This window comes from Mustela nigripes, chromosome 4, assembly GCF_022355385.1.
Source record: "Mustela nigripes isolate SB6536 chromosome 4, MUSNIG.SB6536, whole genome shotgun sequence".
NCBI lineage: Eukaryota > Metazoa > Chordata > Mammalia > Carnivora > Mustelidae > Mustela > Mustela nigripes.
The window spans coordinates 18274918-18297571 of NC_081560.1; the positions used below are offsets into that span (position 1 = coordinate 18274918).

General features: G+C 42.3%; 1 protein-coding gene across 1 annotated transcript in view; it reads left to right on the forward strand.

Moving 5' to 3' along the window:
* The window catches only part of SLC35B4 (solute carrier family 35 member B4), a 41805-nt gene extending 20097 nt beyond the window's left edge, over positions 1 to 21708 (forward strand). The window contains exons 3-10 of the mRNA XM_059396385.1: positions 4682 to 4784; positions 6366 to 6415; positions 9398 to 9479; positions 9697 to 9757; positions 11245 to 11354; positions 12387 to 12462; positions 15472 to 15547; positions 16404 to 21708. Of these exons, the coding sequence (XP_059252368.1) occupies positions 4682 to 4784; positions 6366 to 6415; positions 9398 to 9479; positions 9697 to 9757; positions 11245 to 11354; positions 12387 to 12462; positions 15472 to 15547; positions 16404 to 16647 (802 nt within the window). The 3' untranslated portion in view covers positions 16648 to 21708. The remainder of the gene's footprint in view (positions 1 to 4681; positions 4785 to 6365; positions 6416 to 9397; positions 9480 to 9696; positions 9758 to 11244; positions 11355 to 12386; positions 12463 to 15471; positions 15548 to 16403) is intronic.
* The last annotated feature ends 946 nt before the right edge of the window (positions 21709 to 22654 follow it).

Here is a 22654-nt window from a genome sequence, read left to right on the forward strand (position 1 = left end):
ATCTCTGCTATGTTATTTGTTATCTCTTTGTTAAGGGTTCACTCGTGTCTTCCACTTTTTTCTCAAGTCCAGTTAGTATCTTTGTGATCATTACTTTAAATTCTCTATCAAACTTGTTACTTTTATCTGTTTCACTTAGGTCTCTCTCCGTGGCCTTTTCCTGTCCTGTCATTTGGACAGAGTCCTCTGTCTTCTCATTTTGTCTAAGTCTCTATGCCTGTTTCTTTTCTTTTTCTTTTTTTTTTTTTTTTAAGATTTTATTTATTTATTTGACAGAGGGACAGAGAGATCGCAAGTAGGCAGAGAGGCAGGCAGAGAGATAGAGGCGAAAGCATGCTCCCTGCTGAGCAGAGAGCCTGATGTAGGGCTCGATCCCAGGACCCTGAGATCATGTCCTGAGCCAAAGGCAGAGGCTTAACCCACTGAGCCACCCAGGCATCCTCTGTGTTTCTGTGTATTAGGAGAATCAGCTACATCTCCTGTTCTTGAGGGTAATGGCCTTATGAAGAAGAGGTCCAGTAGTACCCTGCAGTGTAGTGTCCCCTGTTACCCAGGCCCTGCCACTTCAGGGAGTATCTCTGATGTGTGCAGCATGTGGTCTATTATTGTGTCCTGGCCACTTGATCCTTCAGGCCAGCCATAGAGGCTTTTCTTTGCCTTGTATGGGCAGTGTTTGGTGTCTGGACTGAATGTGGTGCATTTAATAGGTTGTGCTCTGGTCTGCTTATGAAATGAGACCTTTCACTACTGCTGCTGGGGCCGAGGCCCTGCAAAACCCCTGTCAGGAGATGTGCTGTGGGCAGGGGTTTGAGCTGGTCTTCTGGGGGAGGGGGCCTGTCTTGTTGGGTCTGAGGCAAGCATTACTGGGAGGGTAGTTCCAGCAGTGTAAGCAGTTTAGATTGAAAGTGTCAGTGCTGGGCTAGTTCCTGGAGGTGGTTATATGTTTATCTAAGGAGTAGAGGAGGGAAATGGCTCTGCTGGTTCCTTTGTTGTTCCCAGAGGGGTCTCTCTGTGAGCTGCCTCTCTGGAACAGGTCAGAGAGAAGCAACTAACCTCTTCACAGCGTGCCCCAAGCCCTCTCCCAATCCCTGTTTCCATGTTCTGTGTCCCGGACTGTCTGCCTTCCCTTTTCTCCAAGAGCAGCCCCAGTGCCTTGGGGCTTTATCTGAACCAAACCCCCAGACCTTCAGAACCCAGGCTTTAAGCCCCACAAGAACTCACAAAATTTAGCCCCTCTCACTTTCCAAGCCAGTTGCTATGGGCATTTGTTTTCTTCGTGGCTCTCAGGTATGTTAGTCTGTCTCTTGTCCTTCTCTGCAACAGCAGCTCCGGGAGTCCTTTCTCTCCCAAACCATATTTACACTTAACTACCTTCTTCCATGTGGCCCTTCTCTGCCTTTAGTTATGGAGTTTGTTCTGCTAGTCTTCAGATCAATTTCTGGGGTATTTAGGATGATTTGATAGTTCTCTAGTATGAGGTGAGCCTAGGGTCCTCCTACTTCTAGAAATGATTTAGATATTTAATGAATTTAACTTGATTCATCATTTAACCTAATTCAGCAAAACCTTAAGGTTTTTAGGTTCTAAAAAAATTGGGAAATCTGTTTAGATGTAATATTGTTGAAAAGTTCATTTATAAACTTTTATCTTGTTTATATCTAATTTACTTGTCCTTAATAACTATGTTTAGGTGACGTATAAAAACAGTATTAAACATTAGACAAAGTCAGCCATTATCCTAAGCTATTAACTTTTGTTGACAGATCTTGTAACGGACAACACGAACTTATTTGGGGGCTATTAAACTGAAGTAGAATAAAAGTTTTATATTTAGTGTTGGTAACCCCAGAGACCTGTCTTTATAATTAAGCCATCAGCCTTAAAATATCAAATATTTTTTCCAAACCATGTGACCTTGAAAAATATTTGGGTTAGTTTTTTTCAGAGAGTTTTAGAATGCCCAGTCCTTACAGGTGGTTGCCTTAAAACCAGCTAAATAGAGCTCTTGTACAAATTAATTGTAGCAATACCACCCGCAAGTAGAAAATACCACAGAGCGACAACATATAAATATAGACTCACATGAACATACAGAGAGCCCCTATGGCTTTCTATTTTAAATTGCTGCCATGAAGTACATACAGAATTTGCTAGTTGTAAAAGTTAGATCTCAGTTGTTTTTCTGGTAGATATGGAATAAGGTTATCAATCTAGATGGTCAAAGTTCTTTTAGTATTTGTGAAGACACTTGAGATTTGAATTTCTCCTGGCAAATCAAGTTCCAAATAACCTCTCCCCCTTGTGTTTTTCTTGATAAGAATGACCACTCTAAAATTTGTATTTTAAGGAGAGGGACTGGAAAGGATTTCCTAGAGAAGACCAGTAGAATCTTGAACATTTACATTTTAAAGACACAGGGAAAGAATGCAAGCTTCTCCTAGAAGGACTCTTGTTCCCTTAAAATCAGAATTTTTACACTTACAATTTTGAGATAGGGGAGATTGGGGGATTGGTAAGGCTTAATCTGATTAACCTTCCATGCATGCGCCTGTCACCCAATCAGGTTTTTGTCCATACGCTCCTCTACCTATCCGGTAGTTCACATGGGAAGGGGTAGCATATAATCCTTTTGAAGGCAGTTTCCTCTTAGGGCAGGAGTGGGGGTGAGGGGTGGGCCTTGTCTTTATTTGTAAAGGTGGGGACAATGTGAATTTTTATTTTCCTTGCTCAGCTGGGCTCAGGAAGTAATGTAGTTACAGACTCTTGAGGATTCTCCCTAGGTTTAGGAAATTATTCACCTACGGACTTTAGTTTGGCCTTGAGCCAAGGAGTAAAGAGTATTGGCTGTAGCCTCAACTGTTCTTCTTCTACAAGTAACTGTGTGCTGGTCTCTTTGGAGTGAAAGGCAGTCCATGGGAGGCTGACTAGGGTGAATACTCAAAGGACAGAGGGGAATAGTAGCCATTATGTCAGTTCTACAGTCTTGTTTTAGGTACCTTTGCTCATTTTCATTAGCTGTTTACAGTGATTGTTTTAGTGAGACTGTTTTGGAATTTTGAACCTTTTAGAGGCTTCTGCTTGCCATTTAAAACAAATATCCCACTCTATCAGTAAATTGCCTAGTACTGACCAGGAAATTCTTTGTTGACTGGTAAAAGGTTGCATTCCTGGGGTGGCAGGAGGAGGCGGGTATTGGTTGTAACTGCAGTTGAGTTAGGAATTAAGTCTTGGTTTGCTGACTTGGGTCTGTAACTTAAGTGGCACCATTTTGGACTTGTGGTTTTCTTTGGAACAGCAGTAATTTTGTGTGTGTCTAATACTCTGTCCTGCATTCATTGTGAAGCTTCTGAAACTTGATAGACTGTTAATTTCACCCCAGCATGGTTGATGTTTAGGGCTTGTAGGTCCATATCTACCAGCAACATCAGGTTGGTTCTTGTCAAGGAAGATGACTGGACTCTTAGTGCTTTCATTCTTCTGATGTGCCAAGATGAAAAAGGTGGGGGTGATCTGTGCTCAAAGACCTTCACCATTTCCTGAAGGATACGGAACTACTTATTTTCCTTTGTCCCGCATTCTCTAGCCATTTATTTCAGATATTTTTTCTCTTTTTGAATGTTTTCGATTGAATCATAGGAAATTGCTGCTTTTCAACTCTTTTCGACCTCCAAAAAAGTAGCAGTTTTATAGGGTTTAATCTGATATACACGAATGGCATTTTAATATCTTCTAGACAAAAATGGGGCATACAAATCCAAATTTATTTAATTATTTATTCATAATTGTTCATTTATATTTATCCCTTCCCTTAAGTTATTAGGATTACTGAATTTTGGCTTTTGGTTTTTGCTTTTATTATTAAGGACCTATAAACTGTCAAAAACAGGGGCCCTGATTTTAAATACAACTCCGTAACAGTCAGATAATATCCTCATTAATTTGGAGGCCACCAGTTCGGAATGTGAGGTAATTTCAGCAGTTGCTAGATTGAAAGTCACCCTTAATTTAGCACATCTTTTCTTTAGAAAGGAATTGTGAAAATTAACAGTAGAAACAAGTATATAGAGGAAATGGTTGGGAGAATTAACCATTACTTACAAAGAAATGATAATGATAATATTATCCATTCACTGAAAAACCTATTGATGTCTATCAGACAACATTTTTTGTTTTTGTTTTTTTGTTGTTTTTTTAAAAAGACTTATTTATTTATTAGAGCAGGTGCAAAATACACAAGCAGAGGGAGAGGCCGAGGGAACAGGAGAAGCAGGCTTCCACTGAGCAGGGAGCCTAATGCTGGGCTCGATACCTGGATCCCAGGATTTTGACCTGAACTGAAGGCAGATGCTTAACTGACTGAAACACCCATACACCCCTTAGATAATGTTTTTTGACGCCTAGTTTCAAATTGCTTGAAAAATATTTTGAGTATACTCAAAAGATTAAAATAGTGTTTCTTGAAACATAGCCTATCATTCAGACTTTTTCCTTGTTAGTCTGGTTTTGGATGTATTTTTGTATGTACTTAGTACTGACTTCACATTATCGTAGCGATATAATCTTTTAATCTAGAGGGACTAAAACAAAATACTTTTCTAATTAAGCATAACTATTTCCTTCTATACTTGATTTTCTTGAAGTAGTTGATTGTGTATGATGTGCTGTGATCTCTGCACTTCAGGTACTATGCTGTGATGGTGACCATGTTCTTCACGGTCAGCGTGGTGAACAACTATGCCTTGAATCTCAACATCGCCATGCCCCTGCATATGATATTTAGATCTGTAAGTGCTGCCCGCTGACGGGCGTGTGTGCCTCTGGGAAGCCTATGTGGGTCGATCGAACACTTGACAGAAGTAGAAAGGTCTTACAACAAGTAGAGTCCAGCATCTAAGAAAGATCTTCTGGATGTGGGAGCAAAGGCTGGCTTTCATCTGAGAGGGGACAGTTGACTTTCATCCCTCTGAGGTTTTCTGGATGATCAATAACAGGAGCTAAAATCTCCCTGGATAACAGATTTCATGTTTAATTTCCTTCGTCTGATCGATTTTATATTCAGACTTGCTATGAATGTTATTTAACTTATTTCTCACCACTTTTGGTTTCTTTCATAAAATTATGTTTACTTCTAGTACATAAAATTGATACTTCCCCGTTTTGGTTTTTTAATTTTTTTAAAGCAAGAGACTTTTGAGACCATTAAGTAAAGGGAAATTCTTATATTTTAAAGTATTTACTTACTTTAGAGAGAGTGTGTGCATGCATGGGTGCAGTGAGGGGCAGAGGGGGAGAATCTCAGGGAGACTCCTCGCTGAGTGTGGAGCCTGACAGGGCTTGATCTCATGACCCTGAGATCAAAACCTGGGCCCCAACCAAAAGTGGGATACTTAACGGACTGAGCCATCCAAGTACTCTAAATAAAGGGAAATTCTTACAGATTTTTATTTATTTATTTGAGAGTGAGAGACAGAGCATGGGGGTGGGAGGGAGCAGCCAGAAGCAGAGGGGGAAGCAGACTCCGCGCTGAGCAGGGAGCCCGATGTGGGGCTCGATCCCAGAACCCTGAGATCATGACCTGAGCTGAAGGCAGACACTTAGCTGACTGAGCCACCAAGGCACCCCAATAAAGGGAAATTCTTGATGAAGATGGGGTTCCTCCCAGAGCAGCAGAGGTTTTTTTCTTCCTCTCACTCTTGGTGGGAGATCTGCATGTAGTTTGTATGTAAGTAAATAAGAACGGAGTGCTCCCTGCAGAGCAGGAAAGACTTCAAGGGGAATGTAGTTAGGATTGCAAAAGAATGCAGAATTGGTGACCATTGGAATTATAACATTTCTGTGTCCTCTGAGATTTCTGGAAGATTAAAGATACTATCCTCAACGGGTCTTTTCAGAGCTAATTATAATTACAAAAGTGACTTTCAAAGTAGGGAGCACATAATAGACTTTCAACAAACTCTTGCTGATTGAGTGACCAGAGAAGAGAATGATCCCAGCACGCCTTCTTTCATTAATTAAAACCGGGGGAGAGGAGAAGCTTAGCAAAAGCTCTCATAAATGGATGGAAAAATTTAACAAAATTAAGTCTACAGTATAATTTATTTCTGGTAGTCTTAGTTTCAGCTCTGACCAATATTTAGAGAATTGGTCATTTTTATTCTCATTGTTATCTTCAGAAGGTGTTATTTACATAACAAATTTGTATGCTTTATACTTGTTGCCATTATAAGAACAAGTGGACCTTACTAATTAATCATCCTAACCACTTCCTTTCTGGCTTTTTTTTGCTTGTCCATGTTCTTACTTATCTCCAGTTATTTTCTTTCCCGGGTGCACTGAAACTCTCTTACTGTTTTCTCTTTTTATAGGGTTCTCTCATTGCCAACATGATCCTAGGAATTATCATTTTGAAGAAAAGGTAAATAATACACTTTCATATTTTGTGTATAGGAAGGATATCCTGAGCCCCATCCCTAGGCTGGATTCCTTTCCTCATAGTGCTGATAAGTTTGCTCTCCATCACCTGGCTTGTTTCTTGGTTTTCTCTCTGCCGGGGCTGTGTATCCCAAGGCCGTGGACCAGGTTAGGGGCCCCATGTGGCTTTGGAACATTTCCTCTGTATAGAACAGAATAGCTCTTGTCATCACTGCATCTTTAGTACCATGACAACCTCCAAAGCCAGCTGATCTAGAACTTTACTGTCCCATGTGGTCTCCACTAACTCCATGGGACTCTTGACATTTAAAAGATTTTTTTTTTTTTTTTAAATTTATTTGTCAGAGAGAGAGCGAGCGAGAGCAAGCATAGGCAGACAGAGTGGAAGGCAGAGTCAGAGGGAGAAGCAGGCTCCCTGCGGAGCAAGGAGCCCGATGTGGGACTCGATCCCAGGACGCTGGGATCATGACCTGAGCTGAAGGCAGTTGCTTAACCAACTGAGCCACCCAGGCGTCCCGACTCTTGACATTTAAATTTTAGTTACGTGGGGTGCCTGGGTGGCTCAGTGGGATAAAGCCTCTGCCTTCGGCTCAGGTCATGATCCCAGGGTCCTGGGATCAAGCCCCGTATCAGGCTCTCTGCTCGGCAGGGAGCCTGCTTCCTCCTCTCTCTCTCTGCCTACTTGTGATCTCTGTCTGTTAAATAAATTTAAAAAAAAAAGAATTTCAGTTACTTAAAATTAAATATTTTGTTTCTCACATTTCAAGTGCTCAGTAGCCACACGTGGTTACTGGCGACCATGTTGGAGAACCGAGATAGGGAACATTTTCAGCCCCGTGGAAGTTCTTGGACAGCACTGTCATAGAAGGTGTTTATCAGCACAACATGATGAACTAACAACACCCTTGTTAGAGAGAAAATTCCTAACAAAGACTGAAATGGCCAAGAAATGGGACAGAAACTTTCAGGACTATTCTATGTGGCTGTCACCAGTACCTCTCTCTGGGATATGACTAGAAAATCTCAGAAATACCTGGGATACTTTCTCAAAATATTTGTCTTTCACCTTCGTTCTGAGCCTTACCCCTTACTCCCAAGAAGGAAGGGCACTGGGGAGAGTCAGCGCATTCAGTCCGGAACATTTTTCAGGGGAAGTTCACCTTCACTGTTAAGATCACAATTGTATAAGCTCAGGCCAGCTTTTCTCTGTTTTTAGTAGCTAGCCCCAGGGTTAGAAGTCTCTACCAGCTTAGAAAGTGCTGCCAGTTAAGTTTGGCAACCTAGAGTATTTAAGTAATAAGAGCTGTGTGGTAAGGACAGTTGTCCTGTCCTGCTAGGCTCCTTATCATGAACCCTTTATCTTTTGAGGCTTAGTTCCCAGATGAGTACGGCTGCAGCTGACTTGTTTTCCAAGTGTCCACATAAGTGTTCATATGTAATGGGTTTGTTACATTGAAGTGACCACTACCCTTCTTGGTAGTGTAGACTTAACGTTGGCGCAGACCTGCAGGCCTTCCAACTGTTGATTTTTCTCATAATAGGACTATAAAAGAACATATTCTCTTTTTTTATGATTTTATTTTTTATTTGACAAATCACAAGTAGGCAGAGAGGTAGGCAGAGAAAGTGGAGGAAGCAGGCCCCCTGCTGTGTAGAGAGCCCGATGCAGGGCTCGATCCCAGGACCCTGGGATCATGACCTGAGCCGATGGCAGAGGCTTTAACCCACTGAGCCACGCAGGTGCCCCAAAAAAACATATTCTAAAAGGAATGTGTTCTCCTGAGGGTGCTCTGAAATATCAGGGCCCTTTCTTAATCATGTCCGTTGCCCTGGAGAACTTGTATTGGGTCTGTCCTCTTGCATCTGTCCAAGTAAGCCCTGTTGACTCTCCTTGCTGTGTATCACCCAGAGAGCAGGAATTTCCCTCAGGTAACCATCTAATATCAGGAATTTGTAAGTTATTATCTCCTACTGTGTATTTTGAGTAGAGCCCCTTAGGTTCACAGTGTGTTCCTCATTCCGGGATTTGAAGACCAAGTCAATACTTACCTCATCCTGCCCTTTGTTCATTTTTAGGCCTGTATTACAAAGTCTTGATCTTTCCAGACTCCAGAGTGCCCTTACTTTTCCATCTGCCCCCTCAGGGCCCCTTCATCTCCCTCTCTCCACCAGCAGCTTGCTCTCGGCCCCCGATCTGCTGCTTAGCCAGGCCTGCTGGCCTGCTACGAGGCAATGTGACCAGAACTGTACAAAGTATTTAACTAGAAAACCTTAACTGGTTCATCCTGTAAATTTAATTCCTTTTTGTCCTTGCCTGAGTCCTTCCGCTTTATCAGTATGAGCCCAAGAGGGATATTAATGATGTTGTTTTAGTTAATATGAAATGCCACTGTTCTTACTGCCAGTAGTCCTATTAGTGTAATATTTCTTCCTTTATCCAACTGTGCTGACGTTTAAAAACATTTAGGTCAGTCAGAGGTGTTAAAAAAAAGTCCTCTCCTGACAATGGCCAGTTGACTGATTTTTCCCCCGTCCCCCTGACTGAATCCTGCTACTTGTCCCTTATGATCCGTTCTTCCTCTTGTGTGGTGTGTCTCTGACGCTTGGGTTTGGGTCCCTGAAGACCGGAAGCGCCACAGGTGGCAGTTCAGATGTGTCCACCTTTCCCTGGGACCCGAGCAGGATGGCAGAGCATGTCTGGCCCATGTCTTTTTTTGTTTTTGTGTTCTGACGAAACAGCCTCTCGGTCCACAAACCAACAAACAATTTTAAGCAACACGAGGAAAGGGAGTTGAGTCCCCAGTCAGCGTCCTGCTTCGTTCCTGCCCAGACTTCCGTGTGCGCGAGCCCGTCGTCTGGATTCCGCCGACGGGTCCTCTCACACAGCCTCTGACTGGGAGCATCGCGTGCAAGTTCGTATCTGTGCTTGTCTTCTCCTGACGTCTTCTCGTTCTCGTTTTCGCAGATACAGCATTTTCAAATATACCTCCATTGCCCTGGTGTCTGTGGGGATATTTATCTGCACTTTCATGTCAGCAAAGCAGGTGGTAAGGATCGCTTCACAGATCATTTCTCTTCCCTGCTTGCCGTGGGGGCCCCGGGGTGTTTTATGGACGCGGTACATGGTCATGCTTATGCCATGGAAGGATTTGGGTCTCTGCGAGAGAAGAGCGGGGGGAAGAGGGCAACAGATCGTTCCTTCGTACCCGGGCACCTTGCATGTAGTTCTGGTCTCTCTACCTGGTATTTTCCTGTCTTTCCTAGACTTCCCAGTCCAGCTCGAGTGAGAATGATGGATTCCAAGCATTTTTAAGGTGGCTGCTAGGCAAGTACAGTGATTACAATAAAGCTAATTGCCTCTGAAGTTCTGTTTGCTGAGTTTTCTCCCAAGAGACGGGTTTCTTGGCAAGAAGCTTTGGCTAAACAGATTATGCCACAGAAGAGAGAGGCACCCGGGGTCACCTATCTCTGAACTTCGGTGTTCAAAACATGAAAAAAGAAAATATCCGCGTTCAGGGTAATGGGTTCTACAACATGGTTCCACGATTTCCGTGGCTGCCAGTGGTGTGGAGCGAAAAGCGCACATCCGTTTGCCTGTCACTCTCTCTGAGCGAGTGCGTAGAGTGTCCTCTGTTTCTTCTTGGTCTGTCTCCTGAGTAGAAGCAGTCAATTTCCAAGGGACTCATTTCTAAATCTTAGATTCATTTTCTTCATAAGTTAGCTCTTCCGTAATGAGTGTTCCCAGACCCGACTGATCATCAGAGTCTCCTAGGGAATTTTTTAAAATATGAGTATCTCTTTGTGGAACTCATTAGATCACTCCTATAGAGAGCTCTGGCCTCGTGTTGTCGGCTACGGAGGTGAAACTCTTTCCAAGTGCAGTCCGTGACAGCAGTAACAGAGTGAGAGTAAGCCGAAGAGAAATAGCAACAAAAGAACTAGAATCTCCCTGCTGCTTGGCCTTGAAAATTTATCCCTTTAAGGCTGCTCTTCTTTATGGAAAAAAAAAAAAAATCATTGTGAACTGTTAGGAAACACTTAATCCAATAAGAAAAATTTCCAGAGGATATAAACATACAATTCATGGGGAAAAATTAATATCTGATTACTGTGTGTTCAGCCTCAGTACTCTTAGAATCAGAGAGATGCAAATTGAAACCAAAATGTAGTACCTTATTATTTTTGGCCTCTTAAAGTCGCAAGATAGTAAACAATTATCCTCATTGCTGTAGGGGGTGCAGTAAGACAACCATTTTTGTATAAACTGTTTATGGTAGAAATTGACATGGCCTTTCTGGAAAAATTTATATACTGTTTTAAAAATGTCTGCAACTTCTGACTGTAATTTCATTTAGGGAAGTTTACCCTAAGGAAATCATCAACATTTCGTTTAAAGATTTATGTACAAGGATATACATTGATTCCAATGGTGAAATAATTGGAAGTAATCTAATCATTCTCATGTTGTTAGATCTTTACTATGGTCCCTCCACATGATAAAGTCATGGAGCCGTGGGTTCATACTTGAAGGAAAAAAAGAAAAATCCAAAAAAATGATTGTGAAGAAAGCAAGGTGTACATTTGTATATTCATTATAATCCCGTGTTAGCATAAAATATATACATAAATATATAGAGAGAGCAAACTATCAAGGAGTGGGTAGTGATAATGTGGTTATTTTTACTTCTTTAGAAAATTTTGTACATGTTCTATAGCTGGTTTGTAATAAATGTAGAACAGTCAGTGTTCTTTAGGAAAATATGTGGAAATGAGCAAATCCTGTATCTTATCACCTGGTTTTTGTGTTTTCAGGGATTGGGGCACTGACGTTTGCACTTCTGATGTCAGCGCGGATGGGTATTTTCCAGGAGACCTTATACAAACAATTTGGGAAACATTCCAAGGAGGCTTTGTTTTATAATGTAAGCAATTTCTTGAGCCTGAGATAGATTAAAAAGTACTCAGCTGTACTCTGTCATTTCAAACGAAATATGCGTTTTTCTGGTGTAGTTGAAGGACCAAGTATTTTTAATAGGCTACAAGTGTGTATTCTGAGCCACTGTTCTCTGCATGAGCCACTCGTGATCGGTGTGTGGAGCCTAGCATGTCCCGTAACCAGGAACAACATCTGCGGATAAGGACCTTCATCCCCCCCCCCCCCCCCCCCAGTGTTCCTGTAGATGAAATCGAGTAAAACTACTATGGAAACTTGGAACAGCAAAATAAGTTCCAAAAACCCCATGCAGAGGGGGCCGTGGGCAGGCGGACAAGCATTTGAGGGAAGAGGGGGGACAGCATCCCTCCAGGGAGCCTCTGTACTCAATGGAGAGTTCCGTTAGCTAATTCTCTGTGCTTCTGCTGCTTTTTTGGAAACTGCTAAGCCAGAGCTGCCCCCTCTAACTGTACTCTTCCTCCAGCCTCTCTCCTATGGAGAGAACATCCACAGCACAGCCCCTCAAGGCCCCGGGTGGTAGAGATGCCGCCGGCCTCAGGGTTCAGAGGTTCGTCACTGCCAGCTTTCGTACTGAAGCTGCAGACAATCAGGCTGAGATATTTAACTGGGACTGGAGTGTGTGGCTGGGAATTAAAAAAATAAGGAACAGGCTCTCAGGTTCACGTCTTTTTTTTAGAACAGTACCTGGCACAGGCTGAATGACTATGAGTTTAAGCTTCCCTTTTGCTGAGGGAAGGATGCTGGCTCCATTTTTTTGTTCAGTGCGTGATGATCTCTGACTCCAGTCCGTAAGGGCCAGAGCTGCGGCTTGGGGTCAGTAGCCTGCTGGACAGTGTCACGAGGTCCGAAGCCCTGGATACGTTTAACCTAACAAGTCTGAATTGCTTTTCCTGATCCTGCTTGTCAGAGAGCTTGTAAAACTGGGAGTCATTGTGAAGCTGCCCTGCATATTCTGTACTACGTGTGTATATAAATTTACATGAGCTCTTTCTTCCCACAGCATGCCCTTCCGCTTCCTGGCTTCATTTTCCTGGCTTCCGACATTTATGACCATGCAGTTCTGTTCAATAAGTCTGGTGAGTGTGGGGTTAGCTGGTGGAATCACCTGGCAGCTTCTGGGGCCACTTCTCAGTTTCGCCATTGACTTGACCACAGCTTTTTTCATGATCTTATCCAAATCACCGCCCTATGGGGAGCCATCCCCACCCCACCTCCCGGGGATACTGTGCTGTTTGTCAGCCGTTGTAGTGGCAAAAGCTTTTCCAGATGCTTCTCAGTTATGTGCAAACAATGTAATAGAGTATCTTCACATTTTCTATTTTGCTTTGGAATTTGTGTGTTTGTGTTTGCATGTGGAATGTTTGATGTTTTGAGAATGCCAAAAAATAGCAGTACCACCCCACAGAGGTGGGACCATGAGAAACTGGGCAGCCATCAGCTCTGCCTGCTCCTGCCCTTCCTTTGCTGCAAAGGCAAAGGCAAAGGCAGACCCACTCACGCACACCCACATACACACACACACACCCACATACACACACACACATAGCTCCCTTGGAGTGAAGGGAAACAACCACAAAGGGGCTTTTTTCCAGGGTAAAGGGTAGGAAATAAAGCAGCAGGAATAAGCAAAATTCATTCAGATGTCTACAGGGTAAGTTAGCTGTTACTTGTTAAAGGGACTGTTTAATCAACTAGCTATAAATTGCCTATCTGATGTGATTGACTAAAAGATGTAGTGTTTATACAGACAAAGGAACACACAGGAACAAATAAACATATGTAAAGTTAAGGCTTTCTCCTTGCTCATATCTAAAATGGTAGGTGTATTTTGTGGAGTGGCGGTATGTGCACCGTAAACTTGTTTGCCCTCAGAACCTGCGTTAGGAAGTTGTGAATGCTTTCTGTTGGAGTTTGCAGTGTTGTCTGTCCCATTCACCCACAGAAAGTGTGTAATGAAGGTAGTGTGTCAAAGGTTTTTTTTTTTTTTTAAGATTTTATGTATTTATTTGACAGAGATCACAAGTAGGCAGAGAGACAGGCAGAGAAAGAGGGGGCAGCAGGCTACCTGCTGAGCAGAGAGCTCGATGTGGGGCTCAATCCCAGGACCCTGAGATCATGACCTGAGCTGAAGGCAGAGACTTAACCCACTGAGCCACCCAGGAGCCCCTGTCAGAAAGTTTTTAGGGTTCTGAATTACTCAATCATTTCTGACTTTTTTTTTTTTTTTTTTTTGGAGATGTAATTGACACATAGCCACTTTTGACACAATAATTTTTAAGGTCCCTTGAGAGTTTCCACATAGCGATGGACCATTGACATAAAAATATCATCAGATTCCTTGGGATTGATTTTGATTTAGTTACTAGAATGCTGCTTCTAAAAGTCACAGGAATGGTATTTATGTAAAATCTTTACTTTAGAGTATGCCTTCAACTTCTTCAAAATCATCCCTGAGTTAAGTATGTTTTCTTTTCTCCTCTGGCTTGCCTTAGGTTATCTTAGATGAACCTGTTATCCTTGAATTTGTTATGAGAATTGAATATCCACCTAAATATTTGGAGTCCTACTGATTGACTCTTACATAGCAAATTGATACAGTGGATCTCTGAAGCTGTTAAACAGTAATAATGTTACTTGTCTTTTCAGTGTTTCAAAGACAGTTGAATACCACATTATGGGGATTTCCCACTAGTCTAGACAGTTATATTACATACATTACATACACACACACACACACACACACACACACACACACACACACGGATTTTTATGTTTTGCAAAAGAAAAGTAACATTCCTTTACTAAGGAGATCTCACTGTCACTGTTAGAATTTCCTAAGTTACACAGAATAATTCTACCCCCCCAAACACCTTAGGATCCCAAATACTTGCTATGCAAGCCTCATAACATAAGGATGCATTTAAAGGAAGAAAAGTTACAGTTCTATAGCCTTCGAGGTCAGCTAATTTCATTTTAGCATTTTCTTTCCAGATACTGCTTACATACATTTTTACACAGTCGTCACCCTTGTGTGGATACATTTCATACTTGCTTTTTCACTTGCCTTCTTTTTTGTGTGAGTGTATATAATCTTCATGATTCTTTTTTCATCAAATGTGTCCCGCCTCATTTAGTGGAAGTTCCTCTAAGGCTTACATAGCCATTGAGACTGATTTGGTTTTTCCACATTATAAATAGTACTCCATCAACGGAGAACTTTTTTCTTCTTTTGAATTAATAAGGATTAATTCCTAAGAATGACTGTCAATACTGGTGTGGTCCCTTAATGTGAGCATTATGAAATGGATTTAAAACACACACACACACACACACACACACACACACACACCAGTTGATACTACTACCAAATGAGTGGCTGCCAATTCCACTACTGCCTTTCCAGATTAGGATTTTATACATTTTTAATTGCTGTTTTAATAAAGTCTAAAATGGCAGAACCCTGTTTAGTTTTGAATTCTTCGATTACTAGTAGGATCGTGTATATTTCTAAACAGCATTTATTTGTGGGTTGTCTTCACTCTTGGGTCGATTGTCAGGTAAGAGCCTGTCATTTGTTTTTTTTTTTTGTTTTTTTTTTTTTTTTTTTTTTTTTTTTTTTTTTAAGATTTTATTTATTTATTTGATAGAGAGAGATCACAAGTAGGCAGAGAGGCAGGCAGAGAGAGAGAGGAGGAAGCAGGCTCCCTGCCGAGCAGAGAGCCCGATGCGGGACTCGATCCCAGGACCCTGAGATCATGACCTGAGCCGAAGGCAGCGGCTTAACCCACTGAGCCACCCAGGCGCCCAAGAGCCTGTCATTTGTAACTTCTCTGTGCCTCTCAGTGTTTCTTTGTAAAGTGGGGTCCTCGTCAGGTGGATGGTGAAGAGTTTATTTTACAGTTGCCATAAGTAATTTAAGAAACCAATGTAATGACTCTTGAGACTGATGTAGCCTGGAATCAAGGGAAGTAAAGCGGCGTACAGTCCAGTTCTGCTTGCGAGGGAAGTAGTGTTGCTGTCTCTGTTACGTTCGGTCTCCCCTCAGCTGTCAGGAATGTGATCGTCTCTCCTCTCCATCTTTGCAGAACTGTATCAAGTTCCGGTCATTGGTGTGACAGTGCCCATCATGTGGTTCTACCTCCTCATGAATGTCATCACTCAGTATCCTTTGCGCTCCTCTGCCATGAGGTCTGCTCTGTGGTCTTTTGACCGAGGAATGTTTATTCTTCTAACGGTATATGACATGAGTTCTGTCTCTGCCTTGAACTATTCTGTACTACCGGAGACAGAGCTGCCCATCCAGTTAGTGCCTTCGTGGGGGGCCAGAGGTTAGCGCTGCAGCAGGTCGGTAAGTCACTGGGCACCATAAAGGGACTGCTCTGGGGGGAGGTGTAGAAATCAGTGGATCACCAAGCAATAGTATAGGACGTGAATGCTCTGTGATTTCTGCCGGAGTTGTTCGGTGGCCTAGGATATGTCTCAGGCTGCCACAAAATTCTGCAAGAAATTTCAAACTAACTAAAACCTAATTTTTTAAATGGTTCCTTGAACAGCCTGAAGTAGGTTATACAATTGTGAAGGGTCTGAAACCACGAAGCAGGTCGAGATTTGTCTCATTCCTCTGACGTCACCTAGTAGATTGGCCGGCAGAGTTCCTCTCTGGACAAAGAGGTGGAGCCCGGGTCCTTATATAAAGTAGGTTTGCTGACGTTTATTGAAAGTGTTACCTACCTTCTGTCACTACGTGGGAGGGGACCGTCACCGTACACTGTGTGAGGAACTCAGAGCGAGAACAGTGGGCGGTCTCCAGGCAGCTTCAGGGGAGGATTCGCAGATGAGTGGTAGGACGTTCATTCAGTGAGATGTTCTACTGAGGAAGAGCCTCCGAGCAGCCATAACCCACCCATGTCTTCTGGTTCTTAGAATATGAGCATTTAAACCAAGTGCGATGCCAGAATGTTCTGCCTGGTGTTCTCTCTCTAGTCTACCGAAACCACCTTAACCCCACCCCCCCCAGGTACGTGTGCATCCGGGGCGTCTTCATTCTCACCACGGAGTGCGCCTCCCTCACCGTCACCCTTGTCGTGACCCTGCGCAAGTTCGTCAGCCTCATCTTTTCCATCTTGTACTTCCAGAACCCTTTCACTCTGTGGCACTGGCTGGGTACCTTGTTTGTCTTCATTGGCACCCTGATGTACACAGAAGTGTGGAACAACCTAGGGACCACAAAAAGCCAGCTTCAGAAGGACAAGAAGAACTGAGGCCTGCCCGGAGCAGAGACCAGGGTCGTGATGTGCTAGGGTCCGGTGAGGGCTGGCCGCCCTTCCACGTTCGTCAGCGCTGAAGTGTTGAACCAACCATGTACCAGAGAATCCTCAGAAGGAGGGACTTCTCAGATTTCTTAAGGCTGTACAGACAGTGTCTGTGGACTCCAAATGGAAACCCCTCAACCATGAAGTAGAAACAAGAACAGTTCTCTGCTCTTGAACAGCCAGCGCGTTTGTTACTTGTTTACCAAAATATTTAGTACTGTTACTTGTTTATTGAGTTCTGAGTCCCCACAGCTAGTAGTTTTATATCTGTGTTCGGTGGTGGTCTCTTGTTGCCATTCTGATGATTCTCTGCCACACAGTCATTATCATCCTGTGGCCTCGTCCCTTTTTTCTGTCACCTTTCCCCCCCCCCCCCCCCCCCCCTGCGGCCCTGTCAGCCAGTCAGATGCATCATCATCAGGAAACAGCTGAGCTGAGACACCAGTGACGCTGGGACTGGAAAAGAAGCAGTTGTCCCTGAGCCGAGCCCTGGTCACACTGGAGCAGGGCTGCGGGAATCCTTTTCCACAACTTGCCTTTTTTTTTTCTTTTTTCCTATGCAAAAGTCTGTTGCTTTCTCTGCTTAGAACAGACCTTCAGCGTCTCTCTGAGGCACAGTTAATAAGAAAGAAAGGCTGTGTATGACGTAGGAGAGACGTTTTCTGGCGTGAAGCCCTGTAGCTCCGAGTGGAGATGGTGCTGCCGGGTCGGCTGGGAGCGGCTGGCCCTCGGCGGCTCCGGGCTGGTGCCAGTGGGTGCCTTTCCTGCTGGGAAGGCTGCTTAACCAGAGAGATTGAGCTCTGCCTGTCGGGCTGACAGAGTCGTGGTCAGTCAGGCTAAGGAGGAGACTAGTACGGGGGGAGGGGGTGTATGAATCAGGTCCAGTCGCAACGAAAATGAAGGTGTTTTTTTCCCCCTTCTTTCCTATGAGGTATCTTAGTGTTCTTGATGAGTGTTTACAGGTGGTTGGGAGGTAATGTGTTTTGCTTTGTGTGGAAATATGATGCCCCTTTTGGCTAATCATTTCAGAGGTGTGGTCTTTCCTTGCTCGGTGATTTTGAGAACAAGGAACAGTATTATCAGTATCGTGTGTGTAGGAGTGTGTGTGTGTGTGTGTGTGTGTAGTTTCTGCGATAATATTGGAGGAGAAAAGAACATGAAAGTCTGTTCTTTTATTGCCTCGTTTTTCACTCAGTTCCCCCCCACCCCCCATCATTAACCTCACAGGAGTAACCTGCCTCTTTTGCTCACAAAGACCTTCCTTTTGCTTTTGGGCACGGACTGTCTTAAATTGCGGTGTGGTTCTGCACATCTGCTTGGCTCACGCCGTGGTGTGGCAGGTGTCCGCCGCTGCCTGCCTACAGCTGGTCTCTGATGGGGTCCGAGATAAGTCCCAGAGCCTTTGGGTCGCTCTGGGGGAGTAACTTAAGCCGCCTCATTGTCGTCTGCACGTTAATCACGGGTTTTCAGACTCATTTGTTGCTCTAGACGTGGGCAGCTTTCCAGTGCTGATCACTGGTCTGCCCTAAAAGATGCTGAATCTGGCGTGAACCCATTCATGGAATCAAAAGGCATTTTCTTTGAAATATGTAGAGTTCTTCAGACTGATGGTGCTATAAGTAGCATGTGTTAAATATCCTCTTAAAAACAAAAGCTATTTTTTTAAAAATCACTTCATAGAAGAACGTGTCCCTAGGGTCTGTTGGATTGCTGTGTATCTGGAGTCTTAACAGGCTGTCCTAACTCAGTGTCATCCTTTTTATGTTAATGAAAATTTTTAGGAATTGAAATGCTTTGGTGCACACAGACAGCATTTAAATGAGTCTATTAGATTTTAGATTCTGGTTTTAGAAACTACACATTCCTCAGTCTGAACACCTCTACTGGTTTTATTAACAAGAGGTTATATATGGACAGATTATGGCACTTAAGCAAAAAATGAACGTGTAAGAACAGAATGTCTGAAATGCTCTGAGTTGATTTTCGCTCTAGTGGCCAGATGTAAGAAAATATGTCTAATGGACACTAGAACTTTCATTAACAACTTGTTTTTGGACCATTTATTTCCAGAAGATAACTGCTTTTTCAATCCAGGTTGAAACTAATTTCAGCTTTTATGAAATAGGCAAATAAACCATTTTATAAAGGACCAGACCCATGCAACAGAAGGAGAAATGTCTATTAAAATGCTTTTCCTCTTTCTCTGGGTCAAAACTGTGTAACTGTGTACCTCAGAGATAGAGTTTGTTTACAAAAGAGATTGGTGTTTAATAAGACAGCCAAAACTCTACCCTTAGAGCAAAGATCAGATAGCAGATGGCACTAGCCAGAAAGTATAGTGTGTGTGTGTGTGTGTGTGTGTACATGTGTACACATACCTGTGTACCCACTTAACAGCTTAACCAGTGCCATAGATAAATAGGAGAAAGCGGTGGATATTTTAGTTATATTAATGTAATACCTACATAGTTTACCACAATTCTGTCCTCTCATTGTAAATGCTTTTTCATTTTTTGACTTTTTTCTTGATCTTTTCATTTTGTTTTCCATCTAAAACAATCATTAATATACTTGGTAACCGTCTATCAAGTTTTAAAGTATTTAGACACAATCTGTTCTTCTGGGAAGCTTACATGACATTTTTAAAGCATCCTAATAACTTCAGGTCACTTCTTGAGCACCTGTCCCCCCTTCTGCCTTATTTTGTTCCCCTCCCGAGCCCCACCTCCAGTGTCCTCACCGCACTTCCTGTTCACTTGTGTACGTTTCCACTGAAAAATTGTATAGTTTCCCACACCTGTAATCTTGTATCTGTTTATGCCTCGATTCTCTGGGGCCTCTCAGATGTTTTTGTGGGTTTTTACAAGGTATTGATATCTGTGTAGCATGTATTTTGTTAGACATTGTTGTAAGTATTGATACTTGGCATGTTAAGATCTGGCCCATAAGTATGAACATGAGGGTGAATGTAAAAATGTTTATATATTTTATTCCCTGGAACTGGGGCTGAAAATCTTGACCACCCTGGCCTGCCCTAGTTGGAAAATAATGTCCTGTTTCCTCCTTTCATCCTGTCTTGAGCTCGGTTTACTCAGCACTGCCGGATGCCTAGGGAGAGGGAAGGTGAAAGACCTCAGGAATTCATCCACGCCAGTGAATTAGCTGTTGGGCTGGAGGACCAATTGGCGGGTCAGAATGAAGGGGAGGAAGAAATTTTCCTGTCCAAGGTTCTTCCAGCTGGATTAGGAGTTAAATTTCCATGAGACAGATTAACAGGAGGAAAAAAAAAATCAGTTTTATTTTGTACACCCAGAGTCCCGATAATGAAACCGAAACCTAAACAAAAGACCAAAGCAGGCATTTTTAAAAATATACATTTTAAGGCCGTAAACCTGTCAGGAATTGACAGGATAAAGAAAATGGATGTTTGGGAGCTTTAGTAAGGAATTTGGGCTCTGGTAGTAGATTAGTAAAAATGTAACCAGGTTTATTTCTACAACTTCCTTGGCTTTAAATAAAGGTGGTGGGCTTTCCCCCCCCCCCCCTGTTTTCTTAGTGTGGGGAGGGTACCTTTCACAGAGGAGTGTCTGAGTGTCCTAGTACTTGTTGTTTCCCACATGGTTTCAATTCAAAATCCTGAGTATGCCATCGTGGTGCACTCTGGATGGCCTGCCCGGGGCCCCTGCACTTCCCTCCTCTGAAACTTCCCTGGAAGTCTCACACATTAAAAGTTGACAGATTGTTCCATTTCAGTGAACCAGTCTGGGTTCTGACGGGAGGTAGTTACACTCATTTCAGGAGGCGGTGATGTATTCTCAGTCCAATGGTTCAAATCAGGAATGAATAGGCCCATTTCTGTGGAAACAAAAGCAGTGGTTCATGATTGGATCAAATTAGAAACCTGTTTCAGAGTGTAGCCAGTCAAGTGGATTTCTGGATGACAGGCAGTGGCAATCTGATGTATTTTCTGGGTTTGTAAATTGAGTTTTATGGCGATCTTTTTGAATAGCCCATCGAGCAGCGGGCATGGAGATTGTCTGCATCTGAGCTGTTGTGATTTCTCTGACGTTTAAGTTGTTTATGTGCAGTTTGCAGGGCTTCAGGAGAAAGGGCAGTTTTTGGTTATCAAGTTATTCCAAGGAAAAAGGATGGTTAAAAAAACAAACAAACCCAAAAATGTTAGTTGGGGGAGCTGTAGCCAGGCCCTGGAGAAAACCAGAAGAAATCAGGATCTTGTCTAGTTAATGAACCGAATTTGGAAATAGTATTCACAAAGGTATGTTATTGAAACAGTTTTTCTCTTTATTTTCACACTCATTTTTACCAAATATAGCCCAGTTGAGACTAATTGGTTTGCGAAAGAAGCCTAGTTTTTTTAAAACTTGGTTTCAGTGCAGCAAGAATTGTGATTGATCTCATAGGCTCTTTTTATAAGGACTCTCCAGCCTGAACTTTACAGCCTTTCAAGGTTGGCAGCCAAGTCAAATACTTGCGAAAGACTTCAACTGTAACACCTAGAGATTTGGATTCATTCTTTCTCAAGGTCCCAAAAGTATCCCAAGTTTCTTGCATCTGCCAGGAAGCGACCTTCCCTCTTCACATGGGAACTCTGCTGGGAACTCTGTCAGCAAGACATTAAGGCTCTTTTTTTCAGAGGGCTTCCTTGGTTCCGTATAGTCTACCTTAGTTCCTTAAGCTCTCTGGTAATACCTGACTTTATGCAGGTCTCCCTCAACTAGGCATTCTAGTCAAAACCCCAGTAATATAACCAGTGTTTCCAGTTGTGTCCTGTTACTCTTATTGAAGTTACACAAGTGAATATATTATGAAAATATAAAAATACTGGGAGTTTTTGAGTTCTGAAGGGATCAGGTAGAAGATAAATGTTTTATTTACAGAGGTATATTTTATCAAATTGCTGTAAGTTACAATTACCTTAATTTCTTTAAATCTGGAAAAACAATGTTTCAACAAAAGAAAGTCATAAAAATTATAATCATCTTCAACTCATTCAGTCCCATGGTGTTCTTGTTGTGCTTAAACTAATTCTTACCTTGTTCAGTTGCGTGATCTTATTATCAGAAACCTGTACTCTGATTTCTTTCCATGAGTCTCAGTGCAGATGAAACACATTTGAAGGAGAGCTTGTAAAAGCATCTGAGTATAACTGGAAACAATGAAAGCCTTAAAAGTGGCTGTGGTTAGAGATCTGATTAGAGTTCGTGACCATGCAGGTGACAAGGAAGTTCAGTTATTTCTGTGACACACACCACTTCAAGGTAACATATTAGGACATGCCTGATTTCTAAGAGTTTCATACAGTTTTTAATAACATTTCTACATAAAAATCCAAGAGGGTTCAGTATCACTCAGTGGACAGAGCTTCCCATGTAAGATAACAAGCCTAATTAGTGTACTCTTTTTATATAGGAGACGAAATATCCATGAGCCCCTGAAATATTTCAGTTAGATTGTGATGATAAGACTATAGAATTTGATTTTGGCAAGTGTGTCAATAAACATCAAAATGTCTGAACATTTTATTAAATAGGATCCCTGAGCCTTTTGGAATATTTAACCAAAGTGACAATAAAAGATTTTAAAGGCAGATACTGAAGGTTACATAATTGTGAGCAAAACTTGGCTCTTTTGATATTGAAGAGTCAGTTTTCCTGAGTGATCAAAGATCTGATGAAGACATAGAATCTGAGGTTATTGGTTTGCTTTTCATCAATTATAAACAAAACTCTTTAATGTTAGAACTTAAATTTATTCTAAGCCATTACTGACTATATATAAAGTCTATAAACCTACAACTTTTTTCACATTCAGATTTTGTTCTAAGTTTTCCCTCAACAAAAATGTCTTTGCATTCCTCCTACCTCTTACTGAAAGCATTTTCCTTGTATACAGAGTTGGTTCCTTTATTGGGGGTATTGTATTATTAATTCAAATT